We start from the raw sequence: 20,921 nt of genomic DNA, 5'->3' as shown, positions 1-20,921 counted from the left end.
CAAATTGAAAAGGAGCTTGCCCAAAAAAAAGAATGAACAAGCTTAACCTCTATAATCACCCAAAAATGATCACCTAGACTATTAGCCCCCTTCTCAGCATTTTTGCTAAATTATTAAATTATTTACCTAGATCAAATCTCTAAAAAATCAAATTTATTTGATTTTATCTTATTGTTTGACCACTATATCTGAAGCTCATATTTAATTACAAAGAACATGTCCCCTTTTAATTAAATAAAAGATACATTTCATCTCTTATCCTAAGTTGCACACATAACTCATTTTCCCATTTTAAAAAATAAAATAAAAGAGATTTTGTCTCACATGGAGATACAAAAGTCAACTCCCCACCCTTGATTAGATCTTCTTATACCATGATCTCTATCGTTTGTACTTCTTTAAAATGGAGAGCTCTCTCCTCATCTAAGGATCAATCTTTTTTGCATTAGTTTTATGCTACAAGCTTTTCTATAGGTACTCTTGGAGCTTGTGGAGGATCTTGTGGCTTCATCTTCATACTTGCATTGTAATATAGTTTAGTATCATATGGCATTAGCATAGCTTCCTTTATGCATTAGAATAATACATTAGGTTAGTTAGAGGGATTGTAATACTTTCGTATTGTTAGCTTAGTTTGTATTCTTTGTATTTCATATAGTCTAGTTGCATTTTACATAACATTACATGGTTGTTCTTGGACACTAGCATTCTTGCTTTTGTCTTTGAGCCTCCCATTTTATGGTGTACTTGCAAGGGGATTCATTTCTTAGGCTTAGTTGAGAGCTATTTTCATTGCTATTTGTATTCCTTTTCACTCCATGACTATGGAGCTCTAGGTTGGCATTTGAGACTCTCAATCCATGAGATCTCTCAAATAGAAGGACTTAGAGAAGTGCACTTTCTGTGTGTACATTTTTGGCACCCATCATGGGGCTGAACAACTCTGTTTATCTTTTCTTTGTATATTTTTGTCATTTATTCATTTTCTATTTCATCTGTTTTTTCTTTGTGCTGAAGAAGTTATCATGCAATACTTTTCTAGTATCATATGATACTTTGTTCTATATCTATGTGATACTTTACTAGTTATAAGTATCACACACGATATAAAGTTATGTTGCACGGTAGTTATAAATATTGTCATTTGACCTAATACAAAGTATTGCACGAGGCTAAAGTATCACCCACAATACAATGAAGTATTGCACAATATTTATGCAGCAAAAAATATCACCTAGTTTAGGGAAGAAGACTTTCAATGTTTTATTAGTGTCTTGAGTCCTTGAAGTATCTCCTTTTTGGGTTTTCTGCATTATTTGTTGTCTAGCAAGTGCCTTGCAGGTTTATTACAAATTTTTGCTAACCCCTTGTTGATCTGCTAGCTCATTGGCTTTGTAGTGTTGCCTAGGTTGCTTGCAAAATTGCTTATTAAAAGAACGTATGTCATAGAATATTCACTAAAAGGGGTCACTAACATTTTTGTAGGGCTACCCAAGCAAAGAAAAAACAAACAAACCAAGTGTGCTTTCTTTTTATTTCATTTCCATGTGCAACATATACTAGTTGCTTCTTTTCTTGGGCGCACAAAGCTTGCAAGTAGGTCTCTTTGTTGGTAGGAGAGTATGCTCTTCACCCTTGTGATAAATCATAAATCTTGACCCATCACTAAGTCTTGAAAGTGAGTGGCATATTCCACATTTTAGTGGTTTTAATTAACCTTCTTGACATGTTTGGGGAAAACACTTGGAATAGGAGAGTATGGTCTTCACCCTTTGGGTGAATTAGAAATCTTGACCTCTCGGTGTAGATTCATTTTGTTTATTTCTCCTAGCGAGATACTACCTTTTGAGGGCCTATTATTCGTGGAAAGATACCAATAGGAACGATCCAAAGTGGGAATGAACGCAACCTAGCTAACTTGCCCCACTATAATAAAAAAACCCTTGACAAAGGCCAAAGCCTTGGGGGGCATAACACTTGTCTTCATTTAGTGGAAGTACTTGTGGGAATGTGACCATGAGAAAAAAACTAAGCATGAATGCTTAAGGTATTCTTGTGGGCATAAGGTTCATTACTTGTCTTTGGAAAGGTTTCTTGTTATCAGGTGCAAGAGGAGTGTTGTGAACGTGACCCTTCCTAAACACCTTATGATTAGAAGCTACCCTTATTATCCAGTCAACATCTTGGTGCAAGGATTGATCCTAGTGGACTATCCTGGTCACCCCAAGATTTTTACACTCATCATTTGTGTTGCTTTGGTTGTGCCAATGGCACCTCCATGACAAAGCCAACATATATTTTGGGAAACCACTTTGTGTGAGGTAAGGGGGCATCAAGCATGGGCCAAGTTGTTGAGTAATGAGCTGTGACCTTTAGGTAGTTCTCCTTGATGTGTTTTCAAATGTGATAGGCCCATGGAAACATTTTGGACATACACATGATGTTAACATTCATAGGATTTTATATTTTATATCACAAGTGCTCGTGTTGGCAAGGTTGCTTTGTCCCTTGTTCAACTATTTGAAGACATGCTTATATCCCCAATTGCTCTCAAACCTGTGTGTATAGTATTGCAAATAGAAGTTTTATCATGTCACGACTATATTCTAGCCTTAAACACTCAACAAACTAAACTCAAACATAGATGTTTTTAGGCAGAAAGCTGCATACTACAGAGTTTACTGGTCGTTTATCGCACATTTGTTGTGAGAAATATCATACGATACTTTTGATTTTCCAAAAGTTTTACACTAATTTACAAACTTTATTGCCTTGTTGTGCTATATTTTATCATACAACCTATCATAAAGTATCGCATGTTCAAAAAAATCGCCTGGTTACTGTACAAACTATTGCACGACATAATTTGCTGAAAAAATATCACACGGTGTGCTGTGAATTATCACTTGGTTTGTTGCCTGTAGAATTGAGTCTAGATCACATTTTAGCTGAGTTAGGGGTGTTTTTGCCTAGTCTTTCCATAGTCTGGTCTGAAATCTTCGTGTTTGGTACTATCAAGAGATGAAAAGATGGGTCTAGTCTCTCAGATATGAACTTAATGTCTCTTTGGTTCACTTGTCAAAAACTCAATTACCTTATTCTTTGGCTACTTGCTATCGAGCTTCTTGCTCAATTCTTGGTTAGAATCATTACTACTGTAAATTCTTGAGCAGTTTTGACAAGTTATTCGCTCCATTCTATCTTTCGACAAGTGATCATTTTGACCATACAAGTTTAATCCCAAAAGGCTCTATTTTGTCTCACTATACTAAAGACTTATCCTTACATGTCGGTTGCGACCAAGCTCCAAGTTGGTCAATGAAGTCATCCCTCGTTTACTTTTGCGCAATTATCCACTCTAACTAAACGTTCTCATAAGAAAACCTGTGAGGAAGAACCTATCCTTGATAGGCAGGAAGAGGCTAATACTACTACTCGACATAATCCACTATATCACTTTGAAAATTTCTTGGATACCCCTTCGACACCCCTAGGGCTATGGATAGTGTTTCACTCACCATGAATCTTGAAGAGAGGAATTGCCACCTAGAGGATCTTTTTGCACATAGAGAAGAGCAAGCTCAATTGGCTAGAGAAAGACTAAGAGAAGCAAGGCACATAGCCACTAGAAAGATGTCTCATCCACATGTTGAAACTAGTACACACATGTATGATTTTGAAAACTAACATGCTCATAACAACTATAACAACTCATTCTATGGCAACAATGGGAATAACACACCACCAAGATCTCCAAGGATACACATTGTAGGATGTCCCTCACCACGTAGGCCCTCACACATCACGAGAGTGAGGTAGATAATGAGGTTACTAGAGAGGACCTCATGAGACTTCAATAGGATGAACTTCTCCAAAAACTCATGCTAAAGGCCTTAGAGAAAAATGGAGACCAATACTTTCAATACATGACCTCACGTGGATGGAAATTCCCTCATGACTATGACGTTCAAAGGATCATATAGAAAAGAGAACCAACTAAGGTTGAGATCCTAAGAAAAGAAATGCAAGAGTTAAGAAGTCAACTTGCCCAACTAAAAATGGAAAAAGAGCAACCCAAAACATCTTCTGTGGAATTTATATGTGCTCTCCAATTTGATAGGAGTCTCTACATGGTACCATTTCCTAGGGATGTTGAGGTTTCCAAGTATGATAAATACAATAGAAATGGTGAACGGCACGACCATGTACCCCACTTCTTAGTATGGACTTCATGCATGAGGACACATACCTCATCAAATTATTTCCTAGAAGCTTAAGGGGACAAGCCATGGAGTGGTTTACCAAATTGTCACCTCCCCTTAAGACATTTGATGAACTTGAACAATGATTTATCCAACAATAATCCTACACCATACAACATCTTATTACTATGTTGGATTTGTGCAACATAAATAGAAAACAAGGGAACCATTTGCTACATATTTACAACATTGGAGATCATTGCACTCTAGGTATCCTTAACATTTCCTGAGATTGGGAAAATTGACATCTTCGTTAACACACTTGCGCCCAAGTTATATTATGATCTTAGGAAGCATCTATCCACTTTATTCAATGACATGGTTGAAAGTGCCTATCACATTGAGGATGTTGTTGTAAAAAAGGGTGGCATTGTTCTCAATAAGGACAAAAATAGAAATGGTAATGGCAAAGATAAGGGTAAAACTTGGAATAAAAACAAGTATTAGTCAATGATGGATTTGTAGATGCTCCTAAGACTAATGAATCAAACTTTAACTTATCCAATGCCATATATGCTACTAAATATTAGGAGACCTCAAAGCTACAATCTTTCGACAAAGCTAAGAGGCCCTCTAAGCCAAGACACACTTACATGCCAATGGTCGAATCATATGAAGTGGTCATGAAAACTTTGCTTGCCAATAATCTCATCACATTCATCGAATCTCTATGACAAGGCACTTGAAAGATGAGATAGACATCCTCCAAGATAATCATCACCTCTAAAAGGAAAATGGAAGGTGTTATGCTCATTATGCCACCTCTCTGTAAGCGTTGTCAAAAGGCCATGGTTTGCTTGGATATGGGGCATCCATAGCAACCACCCAAAACCCATAATTGCCAATCCTCTCCCCTACTCAACACTAAAAAATCACACTAATTTTTGCCCCACAACCTCGGGGGCCCTAATGATCAAACCCAGAAAAACCATTTGTGCAAACAAAGCCATGTAAAAATATGTCAATACCTATCATGATATATCAAAACAAGCTCATAAATGCTCCTACTCTACTATGCAAGTGTGAAAATTGAAATAAATGACTGAAAACATGGAAAAAATGATCAAAACTGCACTGTGTGATACTTCCTCCTAATAGCGTGCAATACTTTTGGTTGTTTTGTATCGTGCCATACTTTGCAAAGCACTTGTGTGATACTTCACACCATCTCATGAGACTAAAGGGTGGTGCTCGTATGATAAAGGTTCTTATACTTGTGTGATACTTTATAGTATCGCACAATAGTTCATACAACTAAAAGTATCGCATGAGATTCTACAGGAAAACTATAAAACCTAACAAAAAAGACCAAAAATGCTCGAAAAATGACCTAAAAAGCTTAGAAAAGCGAAAACTTACTAGGGCACCATAGTTGGCACGTTGATTATGCAACCAGTTGTGCTCAAAACAATGTGTATCTGTCAGAATCCCTACTTGTGTCATCGCTATCTCTCTCAAATGCTCAAAAGCTATCAAAATCACAAGAAGACAAATGAATTGAAAATGACACTTGGATTCCTTATATAATCATCTGACCCAATTTTGAACTAAATTTTGAACACCTCATAATTGCGTAAAAATTGCACCCTTGGCTAATTTTGACATCTTGGATCTATTTTTAGGATCGAAACCGAAATCCAAGTTCATCTTGATGTTCAAAATTGCATTTTAAAATTATTTCTGTCTTATATGCAATTGATTGACCCTTTGAGGTCTAATCTTCGAATTTCATCGGGGCATCGTTATCTCTTCATTCCTTCATCATTCCCACTCTCTTCCATCCTTCGTGCTCATTTCATTTAGCTTCCATATCCTCTTTATCCTTGTTTTTCAACCTAGTTTTAATGCTTTATCTTCCTTGGTCAAATTCAATCAAATTGGGGCATTCTATCACTCCTTAAAGGTAACTCTTTAGTTTTACTCGCTTATCTATCATCATGGACTTTTCTTTATCTCAATTTGATCACATCTAGCTCATTTTTGCATTTCCTCTATCTCATTTCAATTTCAATCCTAAGGGGGCAGGATTATTCCATCATAATTGCAAATTGCTTGCTTGCTATGGCTATTTATTTCTTACGAGCATATGCTTGACCTTTCCTTTTTCTCTTGATCTATTTGCTTTGCTTGACACATTAGTAATCTTCTTGCATTCTAATATCATCTCTCTCTCCTAGTGTTCAGTATTGTCACTATCAAACTATGCATTCAGGATTTGTTATCTCGCTCTACATTTTGTTCTTTGAAATCATATCTTTCTATTTGTTGTTGCCTACTTGGCTTCTTCATTCTTTGATGTAATGTGCTCCCTGATCAATCACACACTAGTCAAAGAGGAGAAACTGTAATCACCAAAAAATGGTCACCTAGACTATTAGCCCCCTTCTTAGCATTTTTGCTAAATTATTAAATCCTTTACCTAGATCAAATCTCTAAAAAAATAATTAATTTGATTGCATCCTATAGTTTGACAACTATATCCTAAGTTCATATTTAATTAAAAGGAACATGTCCCCCTTTAATTAAATAAAAGACCCCTTTCATCTCTTATCCTAAGTTGTATGCATAAAGTCATTTTTCCATTTTTAAAAATAAAATAAAAGACTTTTTATGTCACATGGAGATGCAAAAGTCAACTCTTCCTTATTGGTGGAAATGATCTTGCACATGGATCATGCAAAAGTCAACTCCCCACCCTTGATTAGATCTTCTCGTCCCATGATCTCTATCATCTATACTTCTTTAAAATGGAGAGCTCTCTCCTCATCTAAGGATCCATCTTTTTTAAATTAGTGTTATGTTGTAGGTTTTTCTATAGGTACTCTTGGAGTTGGTGGAGGATATTATGGCTTCATCTTCATACTTGCATAGCATTATAGTTTAGTATCATATGACATTAGCATAACTTCCTTTATGCATTAGAATAACACACTTAGTTAATTAGAGGAATTGTAATACTTTCATATTGTTATCTTAGTTTGCACTCTTTGCATTTCATATAGTCTAGTTGCATTTTGCATAGCAGTTCTTGGACACTAGCATTCTTGCTCTTGTCTTTGAACCTCCCATTTCATGGTGTACTTGCAAGGGGCTACATTTCTTAGGCTCGACTGAGAGTTATTTTCATTACTATTTGTATTCCTTTACACTCCGTGACTAGGGAGCTCTAGGTCAATATTTCAAACTCTCAAATAGAAGGACTTAGAGAAGTGCACATTTTGTGTGTACAACCTCCATGCATTGAATTGAAGTGGTTTGGAGTTCTATTCACATGGCTACTTGTAGTGGTTTTTTGGTTTAAAGGAGAAATAAACATGCTTAGATTAGTGTCTGCTCACCATGTGATTCAAACTTTAACTACTTTTGTCTTATCTGCCACTAAAAGAAAAATAAAATTCACCACCAAGTAATCCAACAAACTCACAGATGGTGTAATGGCAGAGGGTGGAAAGGAGTAAGTGAGCAATTATGTGTTCAACTTTCTCAAACTTTTCTGTTGAAATGCTGAAATGAAGAGATTTGGCCAAATAAAACTCACCGCCAAATATTTTAACAAACTCGCATATGGTGTAATGACAAAGGGTGGAAACAAGTAAATGAGGGGTTTTGGGTTCAAACCTATTTTTGTTGAAATGTTGAAACAAATAGATTTGACCCAATAAAACTTACCGCTAATTTTTTTAACAAACTCATAGATGGTGTAATGATAGAGGGTGGAAATAGGTAAATTTGGTCAAATAAAACTCATTGCCATTATTTTAACAAACTCACAAATGGTGTGATGGCAAAGGGTGGACATGAGTAAATAAGGGCTTTTGTGTTTGAATCTATCAAACTTATTTTTGTTGAAATGTTGAAACCAACCAAATAAGCTTGCCACGTAGGTGTCATGTGGCACCAAATTATTGGATGATGGAAGGATACATGTCATTATGTGATTGGAGCCATGCCATCATACCACATGTGCTACCATGTCATCTTCCATGTGTCACCACTTGATTGGTTGTGTTGACTATTTGCTGATGTCATCTGTTCAACCCTCTTTTTGGGTAACTTTGACTGGCCATAACTTATGTATATAGACTCCATTTCCCAAACTGAAAATAGTTCTAGAATTAGCACAACAAGCACTACAATGTGGTGAGTTTTTTTGCTTGGACTTGTAGCAATCCATTTTTCACCTTTTTTAAAATTTAAAATTTAAATTTAAATTTTTTTTTCAGTCGACCTCTAGTTTGCTAATTTGACTAGACCTTTGACCAAGCATAAATTTTGCATACAAGTTCCTTTTTCACCGTTCAAGTTGCATCGGGTTAAATTTTTTGAGCTCTTTACAATAATGAGTTGAGAGATTATGAGATTGTGATTTTTTTGGCTTTTCTATATCTACCTAGATCATGAGTAGATTTATGAGTAATTCTGGTAAACCTCATTAAGAGGTTATGAAATGGATCCTAGGATACCTATAAGGTACTTTTGATTTTACTTTACATTTTGGGCAAGATAAGGCACACTTATAGGGATTTGTAGATTCAGATCTTGATGAAGATTTAGACAAATGAAGATCTACTTTCACTAATGTTTTTACATTTGCTAGAGTAACTAATAGTTGGGGTTCTAAATTGTAGGGTACAGTTACACAATCATCCACAAAGGTTGAACATGTTTCTCTCTAACTGGACAAAGGGGCTAGTATGATTACAACTTCTATTCAAAGGATTGGGAATAAAGAAATCATATTATAATATGTTCTATGCCAAGAATGGAATATTTATGACTAAACATCATATATTTGAGCATCATTCTAAACATATTCACTTGTGCTATCACTATATTCAGCATGTGGTTTAAGATGAAAAGCTTCAAGTTGTCAAGATTGACAACAAGGTGAATCTAGTTGATGCTCTCACAAAGGTAGTTACATGGGAGAAGTTCAAGTTTTGTCGAGCTTCTCTCAACATTTCCAACATGTGACAAGAGGGATCTCAGTAGGAGAATGACTTTGTTATAGTAGTATGTCTTCTTCAAGTGAGAGATTGTTAGGGGTGTGAAGCCCAACAACCATACTGGAGTTCCCTTCAATTCTATATGTATTCAATGTTTGTGATGGACATTTAACAGTCTATTAGGAGTCGTATTTATATACAAATGTCATGAATTCAAATGTATCTTGTATTTTTGTGATTAATAAAGAATTTCCCTACTTAATTGTGAACATAGACACAAGTTTGCGAAACCATGATAAATATCTGCAGTGTTTGTGTTTTGTATATGTTATTCATATCTTTATTTCATTTCTATTGCATTTACATATATAAAAATTGAAAATAATAAGCACAGAAAAATGTGTAAACATGTGAAATAGAAAAAATATTTTAAATATCAAATTACACATTTCAGATAAATGCCATCCAATTTACTAAGAAAATATTTTTATTTTCTTCAATAAATAGGGGAAGAGTACTTGTACTTCTACACCAATATAATTTTTTAGGGTTCTCTAGTGATACCTTAACAAATATTTTTTGTCTTATGGGTATTAACAAAAGTCTCTATAGAGATTGTCAAGCATTGAAAAGACGGAAAAAAAAAACTAATTGTCAGTGGGCCCTTGGTCTTCTAGTGAAGTTCAATGGTTCTAAATGAGCTCACTAGGGATCAAGTCTTGTTGAATATAAAGACTCCAACATTATAAGGGATACAACCCAATTGTATCTTGGGTAGAATGGATATCCCTTGGTCTTGAACTCTTAGTTGAAGAGGTTATTAACCTCTAACAACAATAATAGCCATTTCGACTCTCCATACTCACTCTACTCACTCAAAGATGTACCAATATTTTTTCACTCAAAGTAATAATTCTTCACTAAAAAATACCAATTCTTATGGTCAAATGTCTCAATTATAATATACAAATAAACCAATTACGAACAAAAATTACTTAAAAAAATCCATTACTAATACATATTGGATCATTTTTTAAACTCTCTTAAAATTAAATACACCGTTCTTCAAACGTGCTAAATTACTATTACTCTTCTTTCCCCCATTATTCTATTGCACGAGTACATCGGGATGGAAGAGAGAGAGTCAATTCAATGGTAAGAAATACAAGCAAGTATAACTGAATAATAATTATTAGTAAGCCGTACACGTGTTTAATTTCATATTGCATGGGAATACCTGCGATTCACGTGATTCTTGAAGAAGAGAGTGAATTTTAGTTTCCTTTTATACGGTAATGTGCGTCAACTGAAATTGGAAGTCATAAATTTTTTGGGCGGGACTGATTAAAGAAGAGACAATTCTCAAGTGTGGTAAACAAGAAGAGCAAAAATCATTTCAATCTCGTTCCAGGGAGAACTGGATCTGGGAACAGAAGGCTCGAGTACATATTCCACTATTTATTCAGCTGTCGGGGTCAATTAAGTATCTTTTGGGGATAACGTCGTGTGAAAACTAATGAGATTTGACAATGCCACTATACCACTTATCGCATTAAAATATGTTCACTCTCTAATGGCAGAAAGCAGAAAGGTGGGTCGTTTTGGGGATTTGGAAATACAATGGAGGGTCGTTTGACTCAAAAGTGTGTTTTTTAAGGACCACGAGAAGCACAGCGAAATTACGTTTTAGTTAAAAATAATAGTTAATGATGGAGATAGCCCGGACTTTGTTCTGCCGTAGCATTGCCCTCAGATTTCTCGAGAATTCCACTATTGTTCTTAGATCGGTTTTGAGCTCGCAGGTGGAAACCAGAAGAACAACTTGAGCTCTGTCTTCACACTGAGTGGAGGGAAGAACCTCTGATAGTAGGAGATCAATAGTTTAAGACGTCAGAAATCATAGCTTCCATGATCTTCAAGTTTTTCTGGATGTCTGACTTTTCTATTACGAATCTTGGATCAAGAAATCAACACTGTTGTGAAGCCTTGTAATTCGTTGAAGTGATCTGCCTTAACGTTGTTTGGTTTTAAAAAGATTGGAATAAATTAGGTTGGGGTTTGGAGGGGGCAAAGATGCTGAGGATTCAGCAAGCAGGCAGCCTGCAAAGTTGCCCTAAAATTGGAAGGCAGCATTCAGGGGTTTTGCAGAGGAGGCAGAGAATTAGTTATGGTAAGTGTGACTGTGGTCCAAGGAGGAGAATTTGCCTGGTTCAGGCAGTGATCAGTGATAAAACCAGCAGCAGCAGTGGTGCTACTGTCAGTACCAGTGTCACGCCAAGTGAGAATGGCGCCATGGTTAATGTCAGGGCAGTGGTCTTAATCAGAAAGAAACTCAAAGATGACATCAAGAGCACCATTTACAGGCGCTGGGAATCTCTCTTGGACGGGATGACTGGTCAGAATATTCTTCTCGAGCTCGTCAGCCCTGATGTTGATCCAGGTAATGACACGAGGTATTTACACTTTGTCAGATTCGCAGTAAAAGGTTTTCGTTTGAATTAGTTGCATCAACATTTATGTAATCACGTCCATTTTCTTCTTGCATCGTATCATGAATCCGCGAGTGCGATCGAAACGTATCATACAAATCGAACTCGTGAAATTTTCAGTTCATAACGATTTAGTCAACATTTTTCTGAATTTGAGTTTTTCCGTGTTTGTAATCAATGACGATCATGAAAATCAGGGTATGAAAGTTAGAGAAGACACATGATATGATTTAAATTCAGAAAGCCATTCTTCTCTCATTCTGTGTTGTGGTGTTGTGCTTGTTCTAGTGACAAAGAGTGGCAAAATAAGCAAAGGATCTGGTCTTAGAGATTGGCGGGAGCACATTGCCACACTTGAGAGCACTGCAGATTTTATGTTAAGTGCAGATTTTGGTCAGCCGGGAGCCATTTTAGTGACTAATAAGCATCAAAGTGAGTTCTTCTTGGAAGCCATCGTGCTGGAAGGGTTCGCAGGGGGGCCGATCTATTTTCCCTGTCACTCTTGGGTTCACTCGACCAAGGACAATCCTGAGAAGCGGATCTTCTTCAGCAATGAGGTATGCAAAATTCAATGATTTGTTCAAACCCTTTTAGAAAGCCAGGGTCCGAGGTCTCTTCCTGTTTTGTCAAGGCGTTGGTTTTTTGTAGACTAAATAAGATCCAACGGCACAAATATATTTTCCCTCCAAAAAGGAACTAAGGGGCTTCTTTGTACAGCTAATTACGCCAGATGATCTGTTCTCAAGCTTTTTAAATTTTCCAAGTCAAAATGAACTGTTTCATCCAATCTGTAGAAAATCTAATCGTGGCTCTTGCTCTTGTTTCTTTTATCTGAATCGAGGCAGACATACTTGCCATCGAAGACACCAGACGGGTTGAAGGATTTTCGACAAAAAGATATGATTGAAAAGCGTGGAGAAGGTAAAGGTGAACGAAAGCCATGGGATAGAATTTATGACTATGCAAAATACAACGATTTAGGGAGGCCTGATGAGAGCGACGATCTTGCGAGACCAATTATTGGGACAGGCAAACACCCATATCCAAGGCGCTGTCGCACTGGCCGTCCTTCAACTAAAACAGGTGAGAATCTTCGGTTTTGCCCTGTTATTACGACCGACCATTCATGACGCTTGCAAGATACACATTCTAAATTATTTTACGGAGACAACTCGTTTGTCAAAGGCTCTCGTAAGTCAACCAGGCGAGTTTGCTCGCATGGAAGAAAAGAAGGAACTCAAATAGTATCAGTTGGATAGAGGATTGGGAAGGGTATAAATGGTCCTACTGATAAACATGAAAAATAGATAAACGTATTCTTAGATAATTTGACATGCTGTACTAGCTGAGTGATCGGTAAAACCATAGTTTTGGATTGTATAATTCACAGAGAAGATCACATATATAAATTCAAAGTAGGTTAGGGTTGTATATCTGTTGAAATAATATATAAGGTAAATGGAATAGCAATCTCTTTGTGGGCTTACAAAAGGTGTTATGTACCAAGCTGGTGTCTCACTTCGTTGTGACTCAGAATGCTAACAAATAGGAGGAGGAAACATACTGTTTTACTTTATCATGGAAGTCTCCGCGAAACACAGTAGGGTTTAGATGTTTAATTGGCTCTGATTTTACTTGTTTATCCATTTGGAAGTCTGTATTTATGCGGTTCCTCGAATTTCATTTATAAGTTGATTGGCCAATCTTGAATGCTTCCATGGTAACATGGCTAGTAACTAGATGAAATCTTAAAATTTGCACGTGGTTTGAACTTTGTGTGATCTATATTGATATTTTTTCTACCGTGGGAAATAGTGTAATCCCAACGTTCACTTAAGAAAAATACTACTTCTGTAATTTTTATAATTGAACTATATTCAATATATTGTATTTGCAATAACCATAAGATTATAATGGTCCTTTGTTTTTTAATATTTATGATTCCAAAGCTTAAGTTATGGGGAATGCATTAATCTAAGAATCATATATCAAAAATATTATTTGTTTACTGGTACTATTCCTCTTTCTGTTGTAGTGGTAAAGTTCATCAGTTTTATATTATTTGTTTACTGTTACTATTCCTCTTTTTGTCGTAGCGGTGAAATTCATTAGTTTTATGAACATTAGAAATTGGTATAAAAATCATATGCAACATAGCACAAGCTTTTTCATCTGCTATTGACGTGGTTTGTTTCTGTCGATTAGGCATCAATTTTTAGCCACCGATTAATTTCTCTATTTTCAATCTAGTATATCACCAAATAATCACAAGTAGATAGACATCCGATTTGTACCTATTTTACTTCTAGCTGTTTCAGCTTTTAGTGATCAATTTGAAAGAGATAGATGCCTAGATTTGAGTGTCTGAGAAATCTTGTGGAATGTGGAAAGACTTCTTTATTATACAATTTAGCTGTTGCTGTATAATTGCAATTAATGAGCCGCCACATTCTTGTTAGATGCCTTGTTCTATGTGAGTTGTCATTCTTATTTTGGGTCTCGATGCCTTTTCACTAGATTTTACTGTACTGTATAGTACAACTCTTCCACTAGTTTAGTAAAGTTAAATTCAGCATTTTGCTGTTGCATTTTTCATATTCACCACAATCTGCATTTTTATAGTTCTATTTATTTACAGCATTCCATCTATATATTTGGCTTTAGTTATTGTTCAGCCTATATTTTTAATTTTTCGTCTCATAATGTCAAACGCATGTTCCAAAATTCTTGTGATGACCTGATATCTATGGAATTCCTGCTGTGTCATGGGCAGACTCTTCTAGTGAAAGCAGAATAGAGAAGCCTGCTACAGTCTATGTGCCTCGCGATGAAACGTTTGAGGAGATCAAGCAAAGTACATTCTCTGCAGGAGCTCTAAAAGCACTATTTCATAATTTAATACCATCTTTAGTAGAAAGTTTTGCTAATGCCAATCACGAGTTTGGATGCTTCTCTGAGATTGATCGTCTATATAGAGAAGGGCGAATCCTGAAGTTTGACCAGGGACGTGATATTTTTAAAAATCTGGTACTACCAAAAATTATAAAGAGGTTAAGAGAAACTGGTGAACAACTATTACGTTATGAAACTCCAGGCATAATCTCAAGTGAGGACCATGTGCCTTATGCTGTTGCTTGTAACTCTTGTTTGTCATTGTACCATTCAACGTGTGTATCTTTCTTACCACCATTCTTTGTGGACAGCTATAGATATCTGTGCTCAACTGTTTGTTTTCCATTTTTCCTCTAATATGACATGCTTCATAATTCAGGGGATAGATTTGCATGGTTACGTGACAATGAATTTGCCCGCCAAGTATTGGCAGGGGTGAATCCTGTGAATATTGAACGATTAAAGGTTTGTTTCTGATTTCTTTCTAAATTGGATATCAATGTATGAACCATCTAAGGTTCATTGTATGATTAATTAAGCAAACGATGGACATGTTTCAGGAATTTCCCATTGTAAGTAAATTGGATCCGTCAATATATGGCTCACCAGAGTCGGCAATTAAAGCTGAACATACTGAAGCAGAATTACGTGGAATGTCTGTGAAACAGGTAAATTATCTTCCTCATTTAACTATGAAATATGCATGGGCAAAGAGGATACAACGTGAAATAACAAAAACATATAAATTCTTTACTTGGTATTTCTTTCATGTATTTCTTTATATGCAAATTAGACAATTAAAGCATGAATGACCTCCTAAATATGTCAGTCGAAGAACAGTTGCTCAATGTCTTATGCAATAGAATTTGTACATAACAGGCTCTTGAAGAAAATAGGTTGTTCATGTTGGATTACCATGATGCATATATGCCATTTGTTGGAAAGATAAATTCTTTGGAGGGGAGAAAGGTCTATGCTTCACGAACTTTATTCTTGCTAACAGACCAAGGCACTCTTAAGCCAATTATCATTGAGCTCAGCCTACCACCTACCATCCCTGGAGGTCAATCCAAACGAGTTTTGACTCATGGTCACGATTCAACTTCATATTGGTTGTGGAAACTCGCCAAAGCTCATGTAGCGTCCAATGATGCTGGCATTCACCAATTGGTCAATCATTGGTAAGTCTGATTTATTCCATGTTCATAGATAAGATTCTATAGAAATATCCTTACTGATTTAATTTTAATACACAATAGTAATTTGAGAAATATAATTTTTGTCATTAATGCATCGATATAATACTCTTTTTGTGTTCATGCATATAATTCACTAGGAGCTTGGCATTAAACATCTAAAATATCCTAGCAATTTGAATAGGTATGGTTGTTTGGTCTTAATATACTCAAAGAGACCTATCATCCTCAAACTTAGCACACTGATCTAAATCTAGGTTGGAGATAGCTAATTTATTATTTGAAACAAGTTAGGTCTTTCCCATATAGTTTGCTTGAAATATAATTATCTATATTAGGAGCTCTAGATTGCAATCTTAGTTTATCATTTACAGCTTAAGCTGATGGAATGTAAAGAAGAATGAACTGAAACAATGTAGTTCTTATACATTTTTACATGGTTTTTATGAACAGCCGAAGTTCAGAATCTCTACTATACTAGTTTTTATGAACCGCCGAAGTTTATATTCTCTAATATACCTTTACAATGGTTTTTTTCTCTTGTTTTCAATTCTGTAAAGGTGATGATAGATTTTTTCTTCTATTCAAACTGGCAGGTTGCGGACACATGCTTGCACAGAGCCTTATATTATTGCAGCTCATAGGCAGCTCAGCTTTATGCATCCTATATTCAAGCTGTTGCTGCCACATATGCGTTACACTATGGAAATCAATGCATTGGCTCGCCAAAGCCTCATAAATGGAGGTGGAGTAATTGAATCTTGCTTTACACCAGGCAAGTACTCTATGGAGATGAGTGCATCTGCATATGACAAACAATGGCGTTTTGACATGGAAGCCTTGCCTGCAGACCTGATTAGAAGGTACACATATAAACAAAATCACAAGAACGTGAAAAATGAACTCTAGCTTTCTATAATAACTAAACATCATTTCTAAATAGGATTGACAACTTATATATTGCTATGGTAGGGTGAGCACTTGAAAGAATTCTCTGAGTTAGACTCTATTTAGTCAGCAAAAGTAGACATTTTTTCTTGCTTCTAGCATGTAGGAGATTTTTGTGTATCCTATTATTGGTGTTTCAGACATGATTTCCGTGACACTGTAGAATTGGTTACATTTTAAAGTCTATTTTCTATAGATCCATTGTACAATACTACAATGTATAAATTTTGTGAGGCCGGGATGGTATGAATGAAATACTTTATTCAACACAGTTTTTGAATGGCATTTATACAGCAGTGAAGGTATGGTTCAACTGACACATCTACCAAAACTGAGATACTTAATCTTTAAACTTGCTCCCTAAATTTGAAGGGATTGCAGTAAAACCAATCATTCCTCTAAATTTTTGAACTTATCCAAGTACTTTGGCCAGAACATCTGCTGGCTGCTCTGTAGTTGCACAATACTTCAGCTGTATACTGCTGTCTTTCATATGGTGTCAAATCAGATGAAATTTTGTGTGGAAACTTATTATGTTTGGGGTTCAATCACAAAAGGCTGATTTTACTACAATTTTGATTGTTGTAAACTGAGAAGGTTGCTGATGAAACCTGTTTTGCTTACAAATCTTTAAGAATCCTTTTAAGACAAAATATTTCTATGGGTGATTCAAAAGCTACCATATGTTCTACTTCTGTTGAGGAGAGAGCTGGCACTACCTGTTCCCTAGACCTAAAGAGATGATTGTCGATCCTTGATGATTAACCCTTAATCAAATTTCTTAGCTTCTAAGTTACCGGCATGGTCAGGATTTGAGTACCTAACTAACGTAAAATTCATAGCCATGGAGCATTTGAGCCCATTGTTCGGAGTTCCCTGCAAATACCGAAGAACTCTCTTTGATGCTACTTTCTCTAGGTTGCTGCATGAGCCTAGAGAATACTCCAATGACATTATATTCTGTGGTGTTTCCGGACGGGGACAGGGGGACGACAATAGATAATTTTTTGAATATGTATGTGTGATTTTTTCAAAATATAACTATATTAATGCTTTTTTAAATGTTTATATAACATTTAATGATAATATTTATGGTGAAATCGAAACATATCTTGTCTGAGACACAAAATAAGCCTGCAACTCCAATAATTCGATGCATGCATGAAACATAAATTCAACTTAGTGCCAGCTTAGAACCATTACTTAATGTCAAAGCCCACTTGGATTTGTTTCTAATTTGATGTCATAAGAAAAACATTGAGTTGTGTTAGTTTTTGAATGTTCCATGGTGTTTCGGGGATGGGAACAGGGGGACAGTAGGGGATGCATTTTATCTTAGGTCTTGTTGTTGGATAAAGCAAACTTCCAACAAGCTGTCTGTTCTTAGTCACTTCTACAAACTCCATAGAGTCATCTAATTTCAGTTTCAATTTTTCCGCCATGGGAGTAATGAGATATTCAGTTGACCATTTCCAATCTGCTCACCATTCCACCAATAAATTTTTACTGTGTGATGAATATACAATCGAGTTTTTTAATCACTAAACCAATGTAGTAATAAAGGTTTTTCAAGTTAGTCATTTAAAACCTACAAATTTTCTTTCACAAGTGCAATTTTGTTACCTATTATGAATAGGTCATCCAAATAAATAACCAGGTATGCAATCCTGCCAATTTTGTTGACAAAAAGAGTTGTATCATCAAATTCAAGGTGTTTGAAATTGACTCTCAAGAGGTGCTTGGTGAGTTTTTCATGGCATGGCTTGTTTCAAACCATGCAACGAGTATTATAAACTTGCACATTCTGTCCTTGATCTTTTAACCACATATCCCTGTGGTTGAGTCATGACACTCTTTCCTTGAGATCACCATCCACGAATGATGTTTTTTCCTTCCTTTGTTAAAATGTCCACCTGTAAGTACAATGAGTAGGGCCCTTGGTTATAGGGGCATATGTTTCTTCATAATCTATATGCCTTTTTAAAACATTTTTTCATCTAACAAACTTTGCATAATGTTTGTCAAGTGAAGCATTTTCTTTGAACTTTGTTTTGAAATATCCACTTGTAAATAATAGGTTCCCAACTCAGTGGAGGATCAACTCACCCTCAAGTTCCATTTTTCAAAAGAGCATCATACTTAGTTTTCAGATCCTTTCTCTACATTAAATGTTTTCATTTTCTGTGAAGAAATATGGTTTTGATTCTACTGTTATATCGATTCCATCAATATACTCCAAGTTAACTTCCACCTATTTTGTATTGAAAGAGTCAACTAGGAAGATTGAGTATGGCCCTTGGTTATAGGGGGCAAAAGTACCTACGTCTTTTTTAAAACATTTTTCTTCTGATAAGCTTGCATTATGTTTTTCAAGTGAAGCATTTGCTTTGAACATTGTTTTGAATTCAACTAACTCTCAAGTTTCAATTTGTCAAAAGAGCATCAGACTCAATTTGTAGAGCCTTTCTCCACACTTAAATGTTTTCATTTTCTTTGAAGGAGTTTTTATTTGATTCTAATATTAACTTGATTCCATCAGTATACTCAAGTTAGCAAATTCATTGGATAAAGCCTACTGTTTCTTGTTCTTGTTTTGATAATTTTATCGAGCCTCAAGAATTTTAGAGATTGTTGGATTTATTTTGTCCATTTTCTTAAATATCCAATTTGATTTATCGGAGCTTTCGTTTCTTAGTCGAAAGCTCCATTGTGTTTCGGCTTTTGTTGTGAAGTTCCTTCAAACTTGTTTTCATCCAATGAGGTCTGACATTATTGGGAGGAGATTAATTGTTTGACATCTTCAGGTGGTGATCCACATGTGGTTACAAACCAGTTACCCATCTTTAAGTAGGAATCTCACAATTATCAAGCTGACTAAATTGGTGCCCAACATGGAGGTTTCATAAAGTAAAGCATGATGAGCAATAAGAAATTTCTAACTAATGTGCCTAAGAAGAGTCATGATAGCCGAGAAAGAGACATTTGCAATTTCAGAGGTCCAATTTATTTCTCTTTTCTTGAGAATAAAATTATTAAAGCATAAAAGGTTGAGCCAAAAATCTTGAGATGTCAAACAGATGGAGAATGACTGAACCAAATATCAGAGTAACCCTATGAAGAGTAGATGAGATAGATTTGCTATGAAAATTAGCAATTGTTTTTGCCGCTTCTGTTATAATAATGGCACTTTATTCCTGTCAAAATGCAACATTGACCAAACCGTATTCATGATAATTCTAATCATTTTATCGGTTTATCCCCTTTTGCTAATGATTACCCATACTAGGGAGGTTGTGCGTAATCTCATTTTGATTAAGGTAATCCTCAACTTTTTCATGTAAATTGATGCATCAAACCTACAAGCAATATTGCATTAATCAAAAACATTTCCTCTATTTTTGTTTGCCTTTTGCAAAATTCTTAGTTCATTATTAGTCATTTTGTTTTGCTGCAATTGGATTTTGTAATCACAGTTATCAATTCAAACATTCAGACTCGAAGATAGAATTGTTTGTGCCCTAATGCATAGGCAACAGTTTGTCACTAGATTTGTCTATAGCACCTACAAGAGCATGTAGATCATGTTCATGGTTAATTTGTATTTCATGATTATCTGTATGTAGTTACTTTCCAAATTGTTAGAGTTTTAGGTGACTCTACAACACCCCCAGGATCAAATGAAAGACCAAGGTATCTTCCACAAGAGATCGGCAAGACAATTGCATTAAGATGAAAGAATAATATTATTGATAACGAACATCAATAGATTACATGGACATGATTGAAAAGTACATAATAGGCCTCTATATAAAGGAAAGGTGATAAGAGACAATGATAAGGAGAAGATAAAATATCACCTACATAAGGTGGAATCACACATCCACCAAAGGTGGATCATCCTCCATTATGCAGTAAAAAATGTGCAATGACAAGGATGATAATATGATATGTGCACTAAAGGAGGAATAAGATAACTGCTATCACCACCTAGAGTGGAATTCTCCTACACCATGTGCTTAATTGAGGTGCAAACTCCTAGGCGTCTCAATTGCAAACTACTATGCAATGCATTATCCCAAGTAAGTTTAAGTGAGTGTAATTAGTGAATATTTTAATTATACGAACACCCCCACTTAAGTGCAACTAATGGGAACACACTTAAACTTACAATGCAAGAGGCTTCCCAAC

The 20,921-nt window shown here is 35.7% G+C and overlaps 1 protein-coding gene across 1 annotated transcript in view; it reads left to right on the top strand.

Moving 5' to 3' along the window:
• The first annotated feature begins 10,581 nt into the window (after nt 1-10,581).
• Nucleotides 10,582-20,921, top strand: part of LOC149562169 (linoleate 13S-lipoxygenase 3-1, chloroplastic-like) — a 35,659-nt gene continuing 25,319 nt past the window's right edge. The window contains exons 1-8 of the mRNA XM_089825701.1: nt 10,582-11,648; nt 11,986-12,254; nt 12,543-12,780; nt 14,471-14,803; nt 14,969-15,054; nt 15,150-15,257; nt 15,469-15,770; nt 16,382-16,648. Of these exons, the coding sequence (XP_089681827.1) occupies nt 11,282-11,648; nt 11,986-12,254; nt 12,543-12,780; nt 14,471-14,803; nt 14,969-15,054; nt 15,150-15,257; nt 15,469-15,770; nt 16,382-16,648 (1,970 nt within the window). The 5' untranslated portion in view covers nt 10,582-11,281. The remainder of the gene's footprint in view (nt 11,649-11,985; nt 12,255-12,542; nt 12,781-14,470; nt 14,804-14,968; nt 15,055-15,149; nt 15,258-15,468; nt 15,771-16,381; nt 16,649-20,921) is intronic.

Source organism: Cupressus sempervirens, chromosome 4, assembly GCF_028749045.1.
Source record: "Cupressus sempervirens isolate cs-2001-9-10 chromosome 4, ASM2874904v1, whole genome shotgun sequence".
Classification (NCBI taxonomy): domain Eukaryota; kingdom Viridiplantae; phylum Streptophyta; class Pinopsida; order Cupressales; family Cupressaceae; genus Cupressus; species Cupressus sempervirens.
The sequence above is the reverse complement of the archived record's forward strand: the minus strand, read 5'-3'. Positions and strand labels throughout refer to the sequence as shown.